This window comes from Phytophthora cinnamomi (genome assembly GCF_018691715.1).
Source record: "Phytophthora cinnamomi strain GKB4 chromosome Unknown Contig15, whole genome shotgun sequence".
NCBI lineage: Eukaryota > Oomycota > Peronosporomycetes > Peronosporales > Peronosporaceae > Phytophthora > Phytophthora cinnamomi.
This window is the reverse complement of record NW_027150948.1, coordinates 382415-399713: the sequence shown is the minus strand read 5'-3', so window position 1 is coordinate 399713 and position 17299 is coordinate 382415. Positions and strand designations below refer to the sequence as shown.

Genomic DNA, 17299 nt, shown 5'->3' with positions numbered 1-17299 from the left:
GAAGGTTTGGGCCACCAAGTCAAAACTTGGTCAAAAGGCGCAGGCGTGGATGCAGATGAGAAAGGAGGTGAAAGCTGCGCAACGAGTGAAGCTGGCCGAAAAGCTGATTGCCGATAAAGCCAAAGTCGAAGATATATATCGACGGACCAAGATCACACCTGACGACTACTTCAACATCATGGGTTTCGATTACAGGTATCGTTTCGGTCGTATATCTGACGACGTCTACAACTACTATCCCGGCCTCAAAAAGTGGGAGGCGTACGAAAAGTATTACCACGTTATTCGTTCTACCAAGCGTATCAAGTTTCCGTGAGTAGGACACCCTCCTTCCCTGCACTGAAATGCACTCGATCTGGAATTCGCGGCGTGGATCTGGAATTTGCCTGCCAAACACTAGCAAGTTGAAGGCAATAGCACATCGAGTACAGGGTACCTACCATTAAAGAATCGGGCAAACGATACCTAATACACGTCAAGTGTACTTCATCACGCGGGTTCTGGAAGTGGGAAATTGGCTAGCGAGGTAAATGTTCGTAGTCTTCTCACAAGCGATCAACTTCAGCTTCGTCGTTTCCCCTTTATAAATGCTTACTCAGGTGAAAATCCCACCGTAGTAAAGTATTGATTCACAAGTCTATACGATTCGTTCCCGAGGATCGGTTACCTAGTAGAGCTGCTGGAGCTCGCGCAGTGCGACCAGACTCTTCTCCGTCGCGTGCAAGTCGGTCTGCAGCTGCGTGAGACGCTGCGCGTCTTGAGCTTGAACTGACTCGGGCACCTTACTGGCGTAGTGCGGGCCTTCTTGGCGGCGGATGAGTGCTTCGGCAGCGGAAGCACTCTTGAAGGCACGCTTTTCAAGCCTAGAGATCTCGCTCGCTACACGCTGCGTCGTCTCGGCATCGTCTGGTACTGCTAGCATCACTACAAGCATCAATTTAACGGACATGCAAATACGTCAGTTCGGGATATGAGTTTACTTCGAAGTACCTCACAAATTGTTCATAGGCAAGAGCGAACCTCGACAGGAGTCAGACACGGAGTGCGTCAGCACGTGAGGGGACGACAGCGACGACGAGCCATCGCCCGTAACGGTGATGTCCACATTCACACGGCACTGTGTTTCGAGGTCACGCTGCGCGTCCTTCAGCTCGGAGTGCACAGTCGCGTTGGAGCACACTATGCGAATCGTAGGGAACTCGCTGTGGCAAAGTACGGAAAGATTGTAAGAACAATGGGGGTATGACGGTGAGAATCAGCCCATCGACGAGCGTACCTGTCACCAACAGGAGTCGCATTCGGAGCCAGGACTTTGACGGTGTGCCGCAGCGAGCGGATTCCATGAATCACGTCGATAACAAGCTGAAGGCAAAAATAAATAGCTGAGATGGAGTTGCAGCATAAATCACTAAAAAAAACTTACCGTCATCCTTTCCTCGACATCTGCATCAATCCAAGAGCTCATGTGAGCTTCTTCCGGGTAATCGGAGCACAAAATTGAGGTTTCCACGTCCTGTTCACTTGGCGATGTAGTGAGCGGGTCGGCGTAGCGGATACGCTGCCATAACTCTTCCGTGACGAACGGGGTGAAAGGGTGCAGCAAACGCATCGAGTAATCCAGGCACCGATGCAGCGTAGCTTGAGCGCAACGCTTCTGTGCATGCTGTTCTTCAATGGCGACGCCTTCCTCCAAACGATTGCCGTAAAGCACAGGCTTGCTGAATTCGATGTAGACATCGCACAACTCCTGCACAAAAAACCTTTGGATGGCCGCAACACTGGACGCGAGCTGATTCGCAGCTATTCCATTGTTCACTTCCGACACTACAGCTGCCTATAACCCCCAATAACGCAACACAAGTATTGTGAGAGAGAATGCATCATTCCAATAGCGACTTGCAGGTTTTTACTTACCAGTCGACTCATAATCCACCGGTCTGCAATAGTCATGCCTTCACGCAAATGCGAAAGGTCTATCTGTTTGCCCTTTGTAGCATTTGTGTCCGTCTCTAATAATGGCAAAGCGTAGCGAACAGCATTCCACACCTTGTTGCAAAAATGGCGGTACGATACGACGCGCTGGACGTCCATGTTGATCTGCCGGCCTTGCTGCAGGTACGAGGCCAGAGTGAAACGCAAAGCATCAGCACCACACGTAGGAATACCCGAAGGGTATTCCTTCTTCAGTTCTTTCTCGGCCTTCTTCAGCTCGCGCGGGCTAACATTTCCACCCTGATCAATTCGTGAAAATCGTCAGTACAAATCGCACGCTATTAACATAAATGTATCACCTTGCTTCAAGTCTTACCTGCAAGTCCGTGAGTAGCTGTTCCAGGCTGATGCCATTAATCACGTGCAACGGATCGATGACATTTCCAATACTCTTTGACATCTTCCGCCCTGCCTTATCACGTACCATAGGGTGCAGCAGCACCTTATCGAACGGCACGCGCCCGGAGAACTACAGGCCCAACAGCACACAACAACGTGTAAGTGCACGACTTGATCTCAGCCATCTTGAGGACTTTACAAACCTCTTCGCAAAGCATTGCCATCCGCGCAACCCAAAAAAATAGAATGTCCGAACCAGTCTCCATTACATCCAGCGGGTAGCTGGAAATCAGGTCTTTCGTAACAACTTCATCATTGTTCACATTGGGCCATCCCTAATAGCATCAAATTGAGTTAACAATGGAAATCACGCGGTAAGCAGAGTCACGGCAGCAACTTACAAAAGCCGACAGAGGAAGCAAGCCCGAACTGAACCACGTGTCGAGCACGTCCACATCTTGCTCTAGGTCGTCATCCTGCAGTTTGCATCCGATCTCAGCCTCAGCCTTCTGTCGGGCCTCCTCCAAAGATGATGCAACAAACCACTGGTCGCTCGCACCCGGCGTACCAGCCGTACCAGGTTTTAGGCGGTACGCTGGGATGCGGTGACCCCACCACAGCTGACGGCTAACGCACCAATCCTGGATGTTGTCCAAGAAGAAAAACCACGTGTGTGCATGTGACTTGGGCTCGATGGTCATCACTCCGTTGCGGACGTTGTCAGCGGCGCGCTTAGCCATGGCGCTGCAGTCCACGTACCACTGCGGCATGAGCAGCGGCTCGATGATGTCTCCCGAACGCGAGCAGATCGACAGGGCAGTCGGGTGGTCGAGCTACAGTACCAAAACAAATGAATTAATGTAGGTCAAAATCAGATGTGACCAATACAGAAGGCTCATACTGGCAGGTATATGTCCACACACCTTGTCCACGTATAGATCCATGGCCTGCAGCTCCTCGACGACGCGTTTGCGCGCGTCGAACCTGTCCATGCCAATGAACCTTTCATCGATGTTGCCGCACAGCTTGCCATGCTTGTCAATCACTTCAACCTCGGGCAGCTCGTGGCGCCGTCCGCACTCGAAATCCTTCGGGTCATGCGCCGGGGTGACCTTCACCACACCTGGTCACAGCACCCACACATCAGTCTTCGACCGTAAGTAAAGTCCAAAGCACCTCCTCCCTCGTACCCGTTCCCAGCTCCATGTTCACCAGCACTTCGTCGGTGACGACCGGGATGCGTTCCTTCGAGAACGGGTGCACCACGAATTTCCCATGGAACTTCCTGTACCTCTTGTCGTCCGGGTGGACCGCGACCGCCACATCTCCGAAGATGGTCTCGGGTCGGGTGGTGTCCACCTCCACGAACTCTCCCGAGTCCGAGTCCGCCACCTGGTACCTGAACCTGTGCATGACGCCGAACTCGACGGGCTCCGCTCGTCCGGGCAGCGTCTTGTTCGTGGCCTTGTCCAGCTGCTCCAGGTCCACCTCGATGTCCGAGATGGCCGTCTGCAGCGTGGGGCACCAGTTGACCATCCTGCGTCGCCTGTACACCAGGCCCTTGTCGTGCAGCTGGACGAAGGCGTCCACCACGGCCTGCGACCGCTGCTCGTCCAGCGTGAAGTACGGCTGGTCCTTCTTCACGATGGCGCCCAGACGGTCGATCTGGGCCGTGATGCGGCCGCCGTACCGCTCGTTCCAGGCCCAGACCTGCTGCACGAAGGCCTGGCGCCCCAGGTCGTGGCGCGACTGGCCCGTCTCGCGCAGCAGCTTGCGCTCCACGACGCTCTGCGTGGCGATGCCCGCGTGGTCCAGGCCCGGCAGCCAGCGCACGTCGAAGCCGCGCATGCGGTGCCAGCGCGCGATGGCGTCCTGGATGGTCACGGTCAGCGCGTGGCCCAGGTGCAGCGCGCCCGTGACGTTGGGCGGCGGCAGGATCATGCTGAACACGGGCGGCGAGGGTGTAGCCATGCTCTCCAACTGTGGGTTCGGCTGCTGCAGCGCCTGCTGCCAGTGCGCTTGCCATCCACGCTCTACAACTGTCGGGTCGTACGTGGCGGCCAGGGGCAAAGTCTTCACGCGCTCGCGCAACTCGCTGGAGAGCGGGATGGAAGGCAAGGAGGGGATGGACAGAACCGCCGAGCGATGCAGCGTCGAACGCATCCCCAGGCAGCGAGCGAGCCGCCCTGTGGGGAGAGCTACGCGCCGCGACGCCAGCCCCTGGAGACACCCGCGCCGTGCCAGCATCATGCTCGCGAGCCACAGAGCTGCTTAAGTGCGGTCTAAGTCCGCGTATACTTTAATCAAATCACACATTCTCCTTGGATCTTGACCGAGAAATACCGGTAGATTGTAGTATAATAAATAAATTAATAAAATTTGCCCCAGCCAAGAACCCTATTTCAATTTTTCTGTTTGTTTTTGGCAAGCCCACTTTTGGCGTTACTTATTTGTGGACCATTTCAGCATGTCGGTGCTGGTGGAGACGACGGTGGGGGCGCTGGTGCTGGACCTGTTCGTGGCCGAGTGTTAAATCACGGTAAGTGAGCTGGAGCTGGGAAATGAAGAACTGATGCATTATCTAACCTGTTTCCTACTCCTGTGCAGAGAGCCGCGCCTCGCAACCACCGCGCCGCCCTGCAACCCTTGGTAACCACTGTGGCTGCGACCACTCACGCCCGCAACCGCCCGCAACCGCCCGTACCATCGCACGCAACGACTGCGAGTTCCAACACTCCTTCTCGCGCGGTCACGTCGTGAGCATGACGAGCACCCGAAGTTCCTCGACCCTCGGTGCCGGCAGGGTCTTCGTCAAGATGTCCGCGCGCATCAACTTCGACTCGCAGTAGCTGACGTTCAGACCCTTGTTCCTGGACAAGTCCTTGATAAACTTCAGCCTTATATCGATGTGTTTCGCGCGCCCGGACGTGTCTTCGCCTTCTATCTGCTTGATGGCCGCTTGGTTGTCCACGTGCAACTTGTACGGTACCTCCACCTTGATCCCTATCTCACTCAGCAGCTCGACGATGCCTAACATTTCGGCCGTCACCTGCGAAGCTGCCACGAACTCCGCCTCCATGGTCGACAAGGCCACGCTGCTCTGCTTCTTGCAGATCCATCCGACCACCATGCCACAGACCATCAGCACACCGCCGCTCACCGACTTGCGGTCCACGCGGTCGCCGGCGAAGTCGGCGTCGCTGTACCCTTCCACCACAATAGTGTCCTCGCTCATGCTTCCCCTGGGCGCGTGCATGGCGAACTTAGTGTCCACCGTCCCTTTCAAGTAGCGCGCAATCTTCTTAGCTAGTCGCCAATCACTTACGCGAGGCTCGTGCGTGCGCCTCGTCACCCGATGCACAGCGTAGGCAATGTCCGGCCTAGTGCACCGGGCGACCCACAACAGACTGCCGACCAAGGACTGGAAGGTCTACACCGTCGGCCTCTGAGGGCTACCTGCCCCGTCATTCGGTAGTAGCTCTCCATCGACATCACTCTCGTGCTCGCCACCAATAGGCACCCGCACTGCCGACGCCTCGCTCAACCCGAACTTGTCCAGCATCCCCAGGATCGCTTGGCGCTGCTCGAGCAGCCACCCCTTGTCCTTGTCGTACTCGAACCCGATGCCCAGGAACTTCGAGACGACTCCCAAGTCTTTGAGCTCCAGCACAGCCATGTCCTCGAAGAATGCGTCCACGCGAGCGTTGCTTGTACCCGTGACCAGCAGGTCGTCGACGTAGACGCCAACAAGCGTCACACCACCCGCGTCGCGCTTGTAATACAGACAACCGTCCGTGTAGCACTGGCAGAACCCGAGCTTCACCAGGATCTTGTGAAGAAGCCTGTTCCACAACCGGCCAGCCTGCTTAAGGCCGTACAGACTCTTGATCAAACGCAACGCAAGTTGGCCCTTGTGCTTTACCCCAAGCAGAGCGAGCAACTCGTCGGGGATCTCCATCCCGTCCGGAATGTAGAGGTAGATCTCCAACCCTTCCTCCTTGTCAGCCTTGACGTAGGCACTTGGCACATCACCGTGGCGCGCCGGCACTTCCCAGACGTGCGCCATCACAAAGATCAACTTGCCGGTGGTCAAGTCCAACACGGCCGAAAAAGTCACGATGTAATCGATCCCATACTCCTGTTCATTTCCGCATACCACAAGCCTGCCCTTGTAACGCTCTACCGTGCCGTCAGCATGCGTCTTGGTCTTAAAGACCCACTTCGTGTGCAGTAGTTTGCTGTTCCGAGGCCTCGCTACCACCTCCCAGGTGTTGTTGCTCTCGAGCGCCTCGAATTCAACCTTAATAGCCTCCTTCCACTTGTTCGCACGCGCGTCCCGCATCGCCTCTCGATAGTTCCTCGGGTCGGGCGTCACGACGGCATGCACCACTTGGACCGGCACGTGCTTGGCGCCCATGTGCCGCGTCTGCATTCTCGCTGCTGGAGCAGCGCTGGCCATATTGGGGCGAGCTGCTCCCCAGCTCCTTCTGACCCTTGGTCACCTTCAGCGTCTTCACCGACGCCATCCGTGCCGTGTGCCTTCTTTTTCTTCTTCTTGCCCTTGGCCTGCTTCTTCTTCTTTTTGGGGACCTTCTCCTTCTGCTGCGTGGCCTCCTCACGCTCCTCGACCGAGCGCCACAGCTCGGGATCCTCCCTCTTCAGCTGCGCCTGCAGCTGCACATTCTGTTTGCTGTCGAGCGTCTCGACGTTCTCGATGTGCTGGGTCGTCACCACGACCATGTCCTTGGGGATGTACACCTTGAAGCCCTTGGTCTCGTCGTTCTTGCCGACGATCATGCCCACCTCGGCCCTTGGCTGCCAGGCCTTCTTGCCTGGGTCTCGGTACACCGTGCACGGACTGCCGAAGGTCACGATGCCCGCCATGTCCGGGCACTTGCCCGTCAGAACCTCAATGGGCGACATCCGTCTGGTGTTGGCGCTGCACGCGCTGCGGTTGAGCACGTACGCGGCGTACTCGACCGCGTACCCCCAGAACTTCAACGGCAGCCCGCTCGCGAATAACATGCAGCGGGCCATGTTCAGGATTGTCCTGTGCATCCGCTCCGCCTTACCGTTCGAGGCCTGGTTGTTGGCTTCACTCACCTGCCGACGCACGCCGGTCGCCCGACAGAATTCCTCGACGTTCATGCACTCGCCCCCGCCGTCGGTGCGCAGCACGTGTATGCGGCAATTGTACTCCTTCTCAAAGAAGACCAGGAAGTGCTCGAACTTCTTTGTGGCCTCAACCTTGTTCTTAGCTAGGAACGCTCTCACGTAGTTTGAGCTGTGGTCCACGAAGTTGATCATGTAGCGGTTTCCGTGCCTGTCTCTCGGGGTCATCGGCCCCTTGATGTCACTGCATATGACACCGCCGATCTTGTCCACCGGGGCGTTCTGGCCCGTGTCCTTCTTGGATTGATTCACCTTGTGCTGCTTGCCTTGTGCACAAGTGAGGCAGTTCAGCCTGACTCGACTGGTCAGCTTGACGCCCGAACCCGGAGCGTCCGCCATGCGCTCCAGCGTGTCGAACGCGAGATGGCCAAGGCGATTGTGCAGCTCGAGTAGCGTGCACTCGGTCACCGCATCGGCGCTGATGCCGCCGCTCTCGACCGCTGCCATCACTGCATTCACGCGCTCCTGCTTGCCATACCCACCGAGAGTCTCCACCAGCAGTACACCGTTGGCGCGTCGCACCTCAAAGATGCGCCGTTCGTCCGACTCACGCATGACGTAGCTCCTCTTGTTCAGCCTTGTAAGGTACACCCCTTTTCCTCAAGCAAGCCGTAGCTGATGATGTTATTAATCACTCCCTTGCTGTAGTACACGTTCGTCAAGTCGACGCGGCTCTCGCTGCCGTCCACCACGGTGCGCAGCTCCACCGTCCCTCGCTTCGTCACACTAAGCACGCCTCCGTTGGCGGTGCTCCACGAGTCAACGTAGTCCACAGTATCGCGCAGTAGACTCTCGTCGTTCACCAGGTGAACACTCGATCCACTGTCCAAGATCCACACGCCATCGTCTGCCAGCCCACGGGTCGTACATGCACTGCTCACAGCGAGCGTCACCTTCCCGCCCTTCGGAGTCTTTTCACCAGGGCAGTCGCGCTTCATGTGGCCTTCCTTGCCACAGCCCCAGCACGCGCGATCTCCGCCGGCATCAACACGTCCGACGAATCCTTGTCCTCGGCCACCTTGGCCACCGTGGCCACCTCGACCACCAAAACCACCGCGGCCACTGCGTGACACGCCACTGCGAGCATGGGTCTTGCCGGAGCTTATCTCATACTCCGCCGCAAACGCGACGAGCTCCCATGCATGCTGGATGTAGTCAACCCGACTGGAGTCCAGGCGAGTCAGCATCGCCCTCTTCACGTGTTCCGGTGCTGAGTCGCAGAGGCACTGCAGCACGAACTGGTCCGGGCAGCCTGCCCGCTCAGCCACGTACACTAGGTACTGGAAGTGCTCCGTCCAGGTCTTGTTGCTCGGCTTCGTCTCGGACATGAGGTCCATCGCCTTCGACACCGGCACCTTCGTCGAGTAGAAGCCCAGCATCCTGTCCATGACATGCTCCACCGTGTTCGACTCCGCCACCCACTTCGGCAGCATCTTGTCGAAGAAGGCCAGCGCCGGCCCCTCCAACTTGTTGTTCAATGCCAGTATCTTGAAGTCGTCGGGCCAGTCCCCGCCGCTCATCAACTGCGCCGCCACCAGGCGCTGCACGAACTTCTTGCCCCACGCGAGGAAGTCTGCACCGACCCCTGCGTAAATCTCCTTGCCGGAGAACTTCGGAAACCCCGGCCAGTCCAGGTCCTTCATCTTCGGCATCTTCAGGCCGAAGTTCTGCGGCGGGACGAACTGCACGTACTGCTGCTGCGCCGCGGGAGCAGCTCCGTGCGGCGGCGGGTTCTGCTGCGGCGCTCGGAACGACTCCGGCTCTTGTGCGGCATGCGGCAGCCGTGTTGGTGCTGGCCTCGCTCCCGCGGACTCGTCCAGCGAGCCCATACGCATGCTCCGGTCGCGCGTCTTCATGTAGTCGCCGAAGGTGCCCGACCCGTGCTCGGAGGATGTTGCAAAGAGCCTGTGCCCACTTGACCGTGGTGCCTTCTGCGCACGCTGCGCCTCTGTCACTTGCTGCAGCTGGGTCTGCATCTGCAGCTGCTGCGCTGCAAACTTCGCCGCCATCCCCTCGAGGAGCCCTTCAATTCGGTCCATGCGCTCCGAGCTCGCGTCAGAGTCCCGACCGCTCCTTGCGTGAGCGTCGTACGCGCCCGAGAGCGAGCGCGCCTCCTCGAACAGCTCGAACGGGTCCGTCGTCGTGCTCAGTCTTCTAACTTGAGTGTCTGGGACGATGTCGGCGGGTTCGGGCGGGCTTGAGGAAGTGTCGGGGCCCATTGGGCTCATAACCTGTTAAATCACGGTAAGTGAGCTGGAGCTGGGAAATGAAGAACTGATGCATTATCTAACCTGTTTCCTACTCCTGTGCAGAGAGCCGCGCCTCGCAACCACCGCGCCGCCCTGCAACCCTTGGTAACCACTGTGGCTGCGACCACTCACGCCCGCAACCGCCCGTACCATCGCACGCAACGACTGCGAGTTCCAACACCGAGTGCCCGCGCGCGTGCGCCAACTTCCTCAAGCTGTGCAAGGCCAAGTACTACCACGGCTGCCTCTTCTTCAACGTGCAGGAGAACTTCATGGCGCAGGCGGGGGACCCCACGGCCACGGGCGCGGGCGGCGACTCCGTCTTCGGCCAGCTCTACGGCGCACTAACGATTGTTGCTGCAGGTTAGGGCAATGTCGTGGGCTCGAGTTTCTGTCCTCGCTGCCGTGGAAATGCTCACCTGGTATCATCTTCTTAACCCTCATAACAGCATCGTACCTCGAGTAACAGCGCTGGTGACCTCCTTTTTCATTTGAGCAAATGACGGGAATAATTACACCCAGCAAAGATACCCAGCCACCGAATCGACCCAGTCGAAAACTTGAAATTCTGGAAGTTATCCTTGAGTATGAAACTTAGGACAGCGACGAACTGAACGCTATTGTGCGGGGTGGGGAGGACATGGTGAGCGCAGCTGAATCGGGACACGGTGACGAGCTTGCCCGTTGGCTGCATGAGAATAACCCGGGATCACGAAAGGGCTAGAGCAGCTATGCAGGTAGGCCCCTCTCGCTCATGCGCAGTGGCTTCTGGGACGCAAGGTGGCGCTGCACTCTCATTTTGCTGCCATTTGTGAAGGACACTTGCATACTGTGGAGTATTTGTGCGAGGTGGGCATTTTGTACGAGCCATGGCGCATATTGATCAACGCGGCTTCGAGTGGCCAGCTCAACGTGGTGAAATGGCTTTACGGCAAGTTCGATCACGCTTCCCTGTTTCCGACAGTTGATGGCTTCAGTGGAGGCCTGTCCAAACACACGGACAAAGCGGCTAGCAACGGACATTGGCACGTGTATTGTAGTACAATTTAAATTCGGTTGCAGCATCAACAGGACAAAGTCGCGGACCGACCTGCTCTGAGTGGGCACTCTCCTCAGCGTGCGCCCAGGGCAGGGCCATTTCGAGATCGCGAAGTGGTTGCACCAAGAATATCCTCAATTGCGCTTGCGGCCAAATTCTTCGCTCAAGGGCAGTTTCCTGCTCTTACTCTCGTTGCGAACGAGATGAACATCACCCGCGGCAACAGCTGCCAGAAGACCTCCTGCCAAAGTGAACTACTGCTGCCACAGTTGGCAGCAGTAGTTCGCTTTGACCCATATAGTGTCGTCATTAGATAAATTGAGGGGGACGCAGTTCATCAACAACGCTAGTTCTGTCCAGGAGGACACTCGCTAATTTTGTGCCTGTGCTTCAGCACAGCGCGCTGAACACCAGAGAGTTTTGCAAGTGTAGTGAAGAGTTTCCGGGACCTGTCGGAGCGAGCAAAGGGCGACGACGCTCTCTATTGTGTGCAATATTACGTCCTCCCCGTCACCCCCAGGCCTGGGCCGTCCTGGCCAGCACCTCCTGGGCGATGTCGTGGTACATCTGCGCGTGCTTGAGCGGCGACGGGAACTTGTGGCCCTCGTCGTGCTCGAAGCGGACTCTGCTCGCGGCCGCGAAGCTGCGGAAGAGCTTCTCCGCCTTGGGGGCTAGCGGGTCCGCCCTCCCGACCACGTGCACCGACGGCACGTCGATGGCCCCGTCCGCGGACGTGCGGGCCGCGTCCAGCAGCTGCCGCGTCTCGGGCGTGCGCGGGTAGAATCCCCCCACCAGCACGCAGACCCTCCAGGGCACGCGGCCGACGGTGGCCAGGTAGTGCGCCGTCAAGAGCGTGGCGGCGGCCGCCCCCTGGGAGAAGCCCAGCACGGCGTCCACGCCGCCCAGAGCCTGCACCTGGCCCACCAGGTAGTCCAGCGACTGCTCGAGGCCCTCGTAGCGGTAGGCCGCGCCGTCCTCGCGCCGGAGGGCGTCCCACCACTGGTAGAACGGCCCGCTCTGGCCGTAGAACGAGCGCACCAGCTCCGGCGCGGGGCCCGAGGCGGCCCACGGCGCGTCGATGCAGACCAGCTCGGCCTTGGCCGCTTCGCCAATTTCAGCCTTTGCACCCAATCTCCAGATACCGTATCCGTCTCCACCTTCGGAAGGTACGGCGAATAATATCTCCAGTGGTGTTGCTGTAAAGCGTGTTATTTTGACCAATTATAACTCAATATATTTTTTATGTCAGGGCCATCTCCTGCTGCGTAGCGAACACGCTCTACATAAGTGTCACGGCGATGACCGCATCTCCCGAGCGCAAGATGCCCACCGCCAAGAGCACGATCCCCACGCACACGGAGCAACTTGATAAGAGTAGCGAGTGCTACTTTTTGCTCCATGCAGCATAGCTTCTTCGCCGCCACCTCCAGTTCCCTCCATCTCGTTGACCACCATGGCGGCTTCAAGCCACGCCAGCGCGCTTGGCGCTCGCTAGTAGCGAGTCGCAACGAATCATGATCGCTGGTATGACGAATGGCGAGCAGTACCTTTCTTCCAGAAAGAGCGGCACTCACGGGTGGGGATCGAAGGTTTGGTTTGATTGGCTGCTGATACTTACTTACTTTCCAACCGTGAGAACCCCTATCAGTCTCCGCCGTGACAATAAGGTAGCCATCCTGCCACGGAACGCTTAGATCCGAGAGAAACTTAGAGTACATTCGAATGTATACCGGTGCGATTGTTTTGACGTGCTGGCCCGCCACATTGCTATGAGTACCGGTACATATAGCAGCGATACCATTGTATGGCATTGTATCCAAGGTACATTTTGTGTACATACTACAAAAGGTGTACACTGAAGGGGAGATAATAACCTCTGTGAGATGGAGTAGGGCGCTGAGCGAGCACCCTGCAACCGCGCACTCTCCTCTCATGCCGTGAATACGTCTTCACCGTTGGCGCTGTCAAAAGCGTCGATGAACCGTTGGCAAGCGCCTTGTCAGCTTCCTGTCGTGTACACCTTTTCCAGGCCAAGTTCACCAAGAACAAGGCCAAGTTCACAAAGAACAAAAGCAAATGCACTGAAACCCAAATCAAATGCACAATGCGCAAATTCAAGTGCACAATCCTACTATATAGAATGTGCCAACGTTTATTATGTTTAGTAGGTGAACCAGCCGTAAGGATTCCCGCCACTGCGCGCCAAAGCAACCACGTTGAGCACGACGGCACTCCTTCACTCCCACCAATCCTGCTTGTCCCTCCTAGATTCCACCAATAGCTGAGCTGCCTGCTTTATCCTTGGGTTCGCTCGCCTCGTGCGGCCAGGGGGGTCTCACGCACGCTGGGCTTTGCTCACTTTGCAACCTTCTTCGTGAGCGCCATGCCGTCTCGCTATAACCGCTACACGCTCGCTCGAGACGCTCTTCCCCCGCGTTGCGACCGCGAAGCTTTGTGCGTCATGCTACCGCCACACGCTCTGATTCCACGTCAAGGTGGCGGCGCTCGAGGACATGCCAGTTGGTTGCTAGCCAGCAGCAAGAAGCAAGTACTGACAATTGCATATTTGTCAGGGTATTTTATTTGGAAGGTCTACTGTACTTGCTTAAGTGCATTTGGCCTTGCACTTTGTGCATTTGATTTGGGCTTCAGTGCATTTGATTTTGTTCTTTGTGAATTTGGCCTTGTTCTTGGTGAATTTGGCCTGGAAAAGGTGTAGTTCTTAGAACGGTACCTTGATCTCGCGAAGGCTGCGAGCCATCTTACCGAAGGGATTGTAGAAGTAATATAGCGGTGTGCGTTCGATCTGTGTGCTTGTTATACGACAAAGCGACAAAGTACGCTTGGTGCGCGAAGCCTTCTATAATGGTGATTACGTTACTCTAGGGTTGCTTTTTGGAATCGGTTCAAAATTACGGATGTAATTTGTTAAAAAATATGGTGACCATTTCGGTCGGATCGGCCAAAAAGCTATTAATCCTACCCCCCCCCAACAACAACAACAACAAAGTAATCTAGTGCAAGATTAGCAGTAGCGCACCTTTAAATTTGTTTTTATTCTTGTTTCTGGGCCTCTTCTTTGAGAATGAGAGGCGGAGCATCTGGCTAAGAAAAACCTAATGAGGTTTTTTGTTGACTTTTTTTTGTAAACGTTGTCTATCACGAGATCCAAAAGAGAAACCCTGTACCGTAATCGACGGATCGAGTCGCACTGGGACTCGTTGATTTCGGTACTGGACAGGATTTCTCGTTTGGATCTCTTGAAAATTACCCATTTGATCCAGAAATAGCAAGTGACCGGGAATATGAAACTGGCAAAAGTCTGTAGCTGTTCTAAGATGCATGCATCTTATTAATTTGATGCACATTTGATGCATCCTCTCATGGCGGTGAACTCCACCTTACTCCACCGTGGAGTAAGGTCACCTAATTATATTGCGGGTTCTACTTGAAATTTCCCGGCCCGATTGATTGAATCGACCGAGCCCAGTCGTCCCGCAGATCGCCCGAGGTCCTACAAATTTCTATATTATGTATTTAAGTATTCAATCGCCGTGATCGTGGCTCATGACATACGGTTTTAGCTTGGTCGATTGTCCAATGACTTGGCATTTGTATAGGCAAACTTTCGATCGATTAGGCCGATCAGCCCGGTTTGGTAAATACAGTATGAGGGGAACTCGCAATACATGTACACTAGTATTACACCATGCTCTTTCGCGAAAACACGTGGATGAGGAGCAAATCGGAAAAATAAATCGCATCTGTCGGCATGCCATCATCATTTAATTCATAGAGGTTTCGTATGTATAACAGTATAGTAAGTTGTAGTAGTACTTAGAATTCTGATGCCTTTGGGCTGTTCCCTTTCTATTCTGATCCAAAATATTCATCGTTTTTCTAAATGTAGAAGCTGTTGCGATGTGGACGAAACCTGTTATAGGAAAAGATACACCTCGTCGTCGGGGGAGGGACGGGGGGGGGGGGAGGTCTATTCGAGGCACTGCAAAATAGAGGATGATGGAGGCCGGGCAGCCCGGCCCGGGCTGCGTGAAATGAGTGTGGTACTGGGATCTGCATCGAGGGGATTCAACGACAAAATTCCAGTTTTGCCTCCGTGACACCGTGAACCCCGCAAAACCCACTAGGTTAATATTATGAATATAATTATTCAACACCTCTGATACCTATGCCTGGCTATGCTATTTCGCGCCTGTCTCTGGCAGTGACGATTGTATGTACAGTACCAAAATCTACCAACTGCATCCGTCCTGAGTATTAAGGTCAGGACTTATGTCGCATCCAGCACGCATTCGGCAACTCGCTTCATTCCAGCAAAACGTCTACTGTACGCAAGAACGATGAACAAGTGCATGCTCCATCTTATGATGGCGCTCCTTGCCCTTCTAGTGGGGGGTGAGGCTCTCTCGGCACCTGCAGCGGATTCCCAGGTTACGTTATCGAGTACGATCCTCTCAGGAGAAAGCCGCGGGGTACGGGCAGACATCGACGCCAAGCGGTCGCTTCGGGGGCTCAAAGCGACGAATCGTGCCAGCGACGCAGAAGAAAGAGGCATGTCGGGGCTTGCGGAGAAGGTGAAGGTTTGGGCTACCAAGTCAAAACTTGGTCAAAAGGCGCAGGCGTGGATGCAGATGAGAAAGGAGGTGAAAGCTGCGCAACGACTGGAGCTGGCCGAAAAGCTGATTGCCGATAAAGCCAAAGTCGAAGATATATATCGACGGACCAAGATCACACCTGACGACTACTTCAACATCATGGGTTTCGATTTCAGGTATCGTTTCGATCGTATATCTGACGACGTCTACAACTACTATCCCGGCCTCAAAAAGTGGGAGGCGTACGAAAAGTATTACCACGTTATTCGTTCTACCAAGCGTATCAAGTTTCCGTGAGTAGGACACCCTCCTTCACTGCACTGAAATGCACTCGATCTGGAATTCGCGGCGTGGATCTGGAATTTGCCTGCCAAACACTAGCAAGCTGAAGGCAATAGCACATCGAGTACAGGGTACCTACCATTAAAGACTCGGGCAAACGATACCTAATACACGTCAAGTGTACTTCATCACGCGGGTTCTGGAAGTGGGAAATTGGCTAACGAGGTAAACGTTCGTAGTCTTCTCACAAGCGATCAACTTCAGCTTCGTCGTTTCCCCTTTATAAATGCTTACTCAGGTGAAAATCCCACCGTAGTAAAGTATATAACCACTTCAAGTGTGATAGGAATCAGATCACAAAATATCACACAAGCTGATTGGCTACTAGGTAAGATTCTCAGAGTCATGTGTACTTTTCAATTTAATTGGCGTATGCGCTCACTAGTTTTTCTTTGCTGGTATTTACACAGTCGATTGTAAATTGTGCCACAGGTAATCTCTTCTGGTCGCTTTGGTTTAGTTTCGTATAACGGGGAGAGCATATTTGCGTAGGCGATGCCAAAGACGTCATCAGCTGCTGACACTGACATTCCCGAGATACTGTTTACTCCTTCTGGTAAGATTCCTGCTTCATTTACAAGATGAACTACATGCTCCATTACTTTTCGTACGCGTGAGTGGCGCATCTTGTCGGATACTTTGATATCATGCTGCTTGTTGATCAGTCTATACGGTCGAATACCGGTGTCCTTATTGCCAAAAAACCATAGATTCCACATCTGCTTCACGCTCATTCGAGCAGGAAACTCCCAGCCTTTAGGTGCAACATGTGCAAGTTGGCCGTCGTTCCAGCTCCAAGACCGCCAATCTGGTTGCTGCACATCGGTTGACGTAGCCGCTCTGGGATCGTAAGGATGCTGAATAGCGCTGATCGCGCTTCGGAACTCCGCTGCAAGGTCGGAGCGAAGACTAGAGAGGTCTCGAAGCGATACCGGGGCGACTCCGTTCACAGTAAAGTGCTGCCTCAATTCAGTAACTACTTTTGCAGCGACATTTTCTGGTAACACGGAGGATACATCAGACTTGAGCTGATTAATTTCATTGGTTAGGTCAGAGACCTCTTGCCGTAGATCTTTTACCTCTTTTGCAATGGCAAGATGAGCTGGTATGCCTGTCGCTTTCAGCGCGCAGACTGGAGAAGCACCGATTGCTATAACCGTAGCGCCTCGTTGTAGATTTAGCAAAGGATTCGACGAAAAAATTCTCGCTGCAAAAATCGGATGACTAGAATTGAGGGTAGCACGCAAAAACTGTTCGTGGTGAATTACCGAGGCCACAAAATACGGAAACGACGACCGTATGCCTCGTGGATAATTTCCAAAGCCACTCACTAATTTTCCCAGTATTCACAAGTCATTTGGGCTGTTACCACCGGAGGAAAATGCGGTGGCAGCACCCCAAATTGCTCAGAATTAAATGGCAGCCCTGCAATCATTCTACCGCAAAGCTGATCTGCTCCTTCGCCGAAATGAATGTACCGGTGTTTTAATTTTCCTAGGCTTTGGCCCATTCTTAGGTACACGGAGACGGGCGTGGGGGCGTTGACTTGT

The 17299-nt window shown here is 54.9% G+C and overlaps 5 protein-coding genes across 6 annotated transcripts; 1 reads left to right on the top strand and 4 right to left on the bottom strand.

Annotated features, from left to right (window-relative positions):
• Window positions 1-667: 667 nt before the first annotated feature.
• Window positions 668-4581, bottom strand: IUM83_09533 (Valyl-tRNA synthetase; the record flags this gene model as incomplete). Its single annotated transcript, XM_067933979.1, has 9 exons — window positions 668-924; window positions 1021-1202; window positions 1277-1362; window positions 2047-2232; window positions 2309-2461; window positions 2535-2666; window positions 2733-3164; window positions 3255-3454; window positions 3522-4581. 9 exons carry the CDS (start codon window positions 4579-4581, stop codon window positions 668-670), a joined length of 2688 nt encoding a protein of 895 aa, XP_067796943.1.
• A 2121-nt stretch (window positions 4582-6702) lies between these two features.
• IUM83_09532 (Integrase catalytic core protein) lies at window positions 6703-8058 on the bottom strand (the record flags this gene model as incomplete). The annotated part of the gene is made up of 1 exon (XM_067933978.1): window positions 6703-8058. One exon carries the CDS (start codon window positions 8056-8058, stop codon window positions 6703-6705), a length of 1356 nt encoding a protein of 451 aa, XP_067796944.1.
• Window positions 8059-8437: 379 nt separating this feature from the next.
• Window positions 8438-9653, bottom strand: IUM83_09531 (Pol Polyprotein; the record flags this gene model as incomplete). 2 transcript variants are annotated; one of them, XM_067933976.1, is made up of 2 exons in its annotated part: window positions 8438-8594; window positions 8776-9653. In XM_067933976.1, 2 exons carry the CDS (start codon window positions 9651-9653, stop codon window positions 8438-8440), a joined length of 1035 nt encoding a protein of 344 aa, XP_067796940.1. The 2 variants fall into 2 exon arrangements, with proteins under 2 accessions (XP_067796940.1, XP_067796941.1); XM_067933977.1 differs by having other exon boundaries at window positions 8776-9155.
• An 81-nt stretch (window positions 9654-9734) lies between these two features.
• IUM83_09530 (Peptidyl-prolyl cis-trans isomerase-like protein) lies at window positions 9735-10120 on the top strand (the record flags this gene model as incomplete). Its single annotated transcript, XM_067933975.1, has 2 exons — window positions 9735-9747; window positions 9816-10120. The coding sequence occupies 2 exons, from the start codon at window positions 9735-9737 to the stop codon at window positions 10118-10120; spliced, it is 318 nt and encodes a 105-aa protein (XP_067796942.1).
• A 1181-nt stretch (window positions 10121-11301) lies between these two features.
• Window positions 11302-11880, bottom strand: IUM83_09529 (serine hydrolase-like; the record flags this gene model as incomplete). Its single annotated transcript, XM_067933974.1, has 1 exon — window positions 11302-11880. The coding sequence occupies one exon, from the start codon at window positions 11878-11880 to the stop codon at window positions 11302-11304; it is 579 nt and encodes a 192-aa protein (XP_067797049.1).
• Between the last annotated feature and the right edge of the window lie 5419 nt (window positions 11881-17299).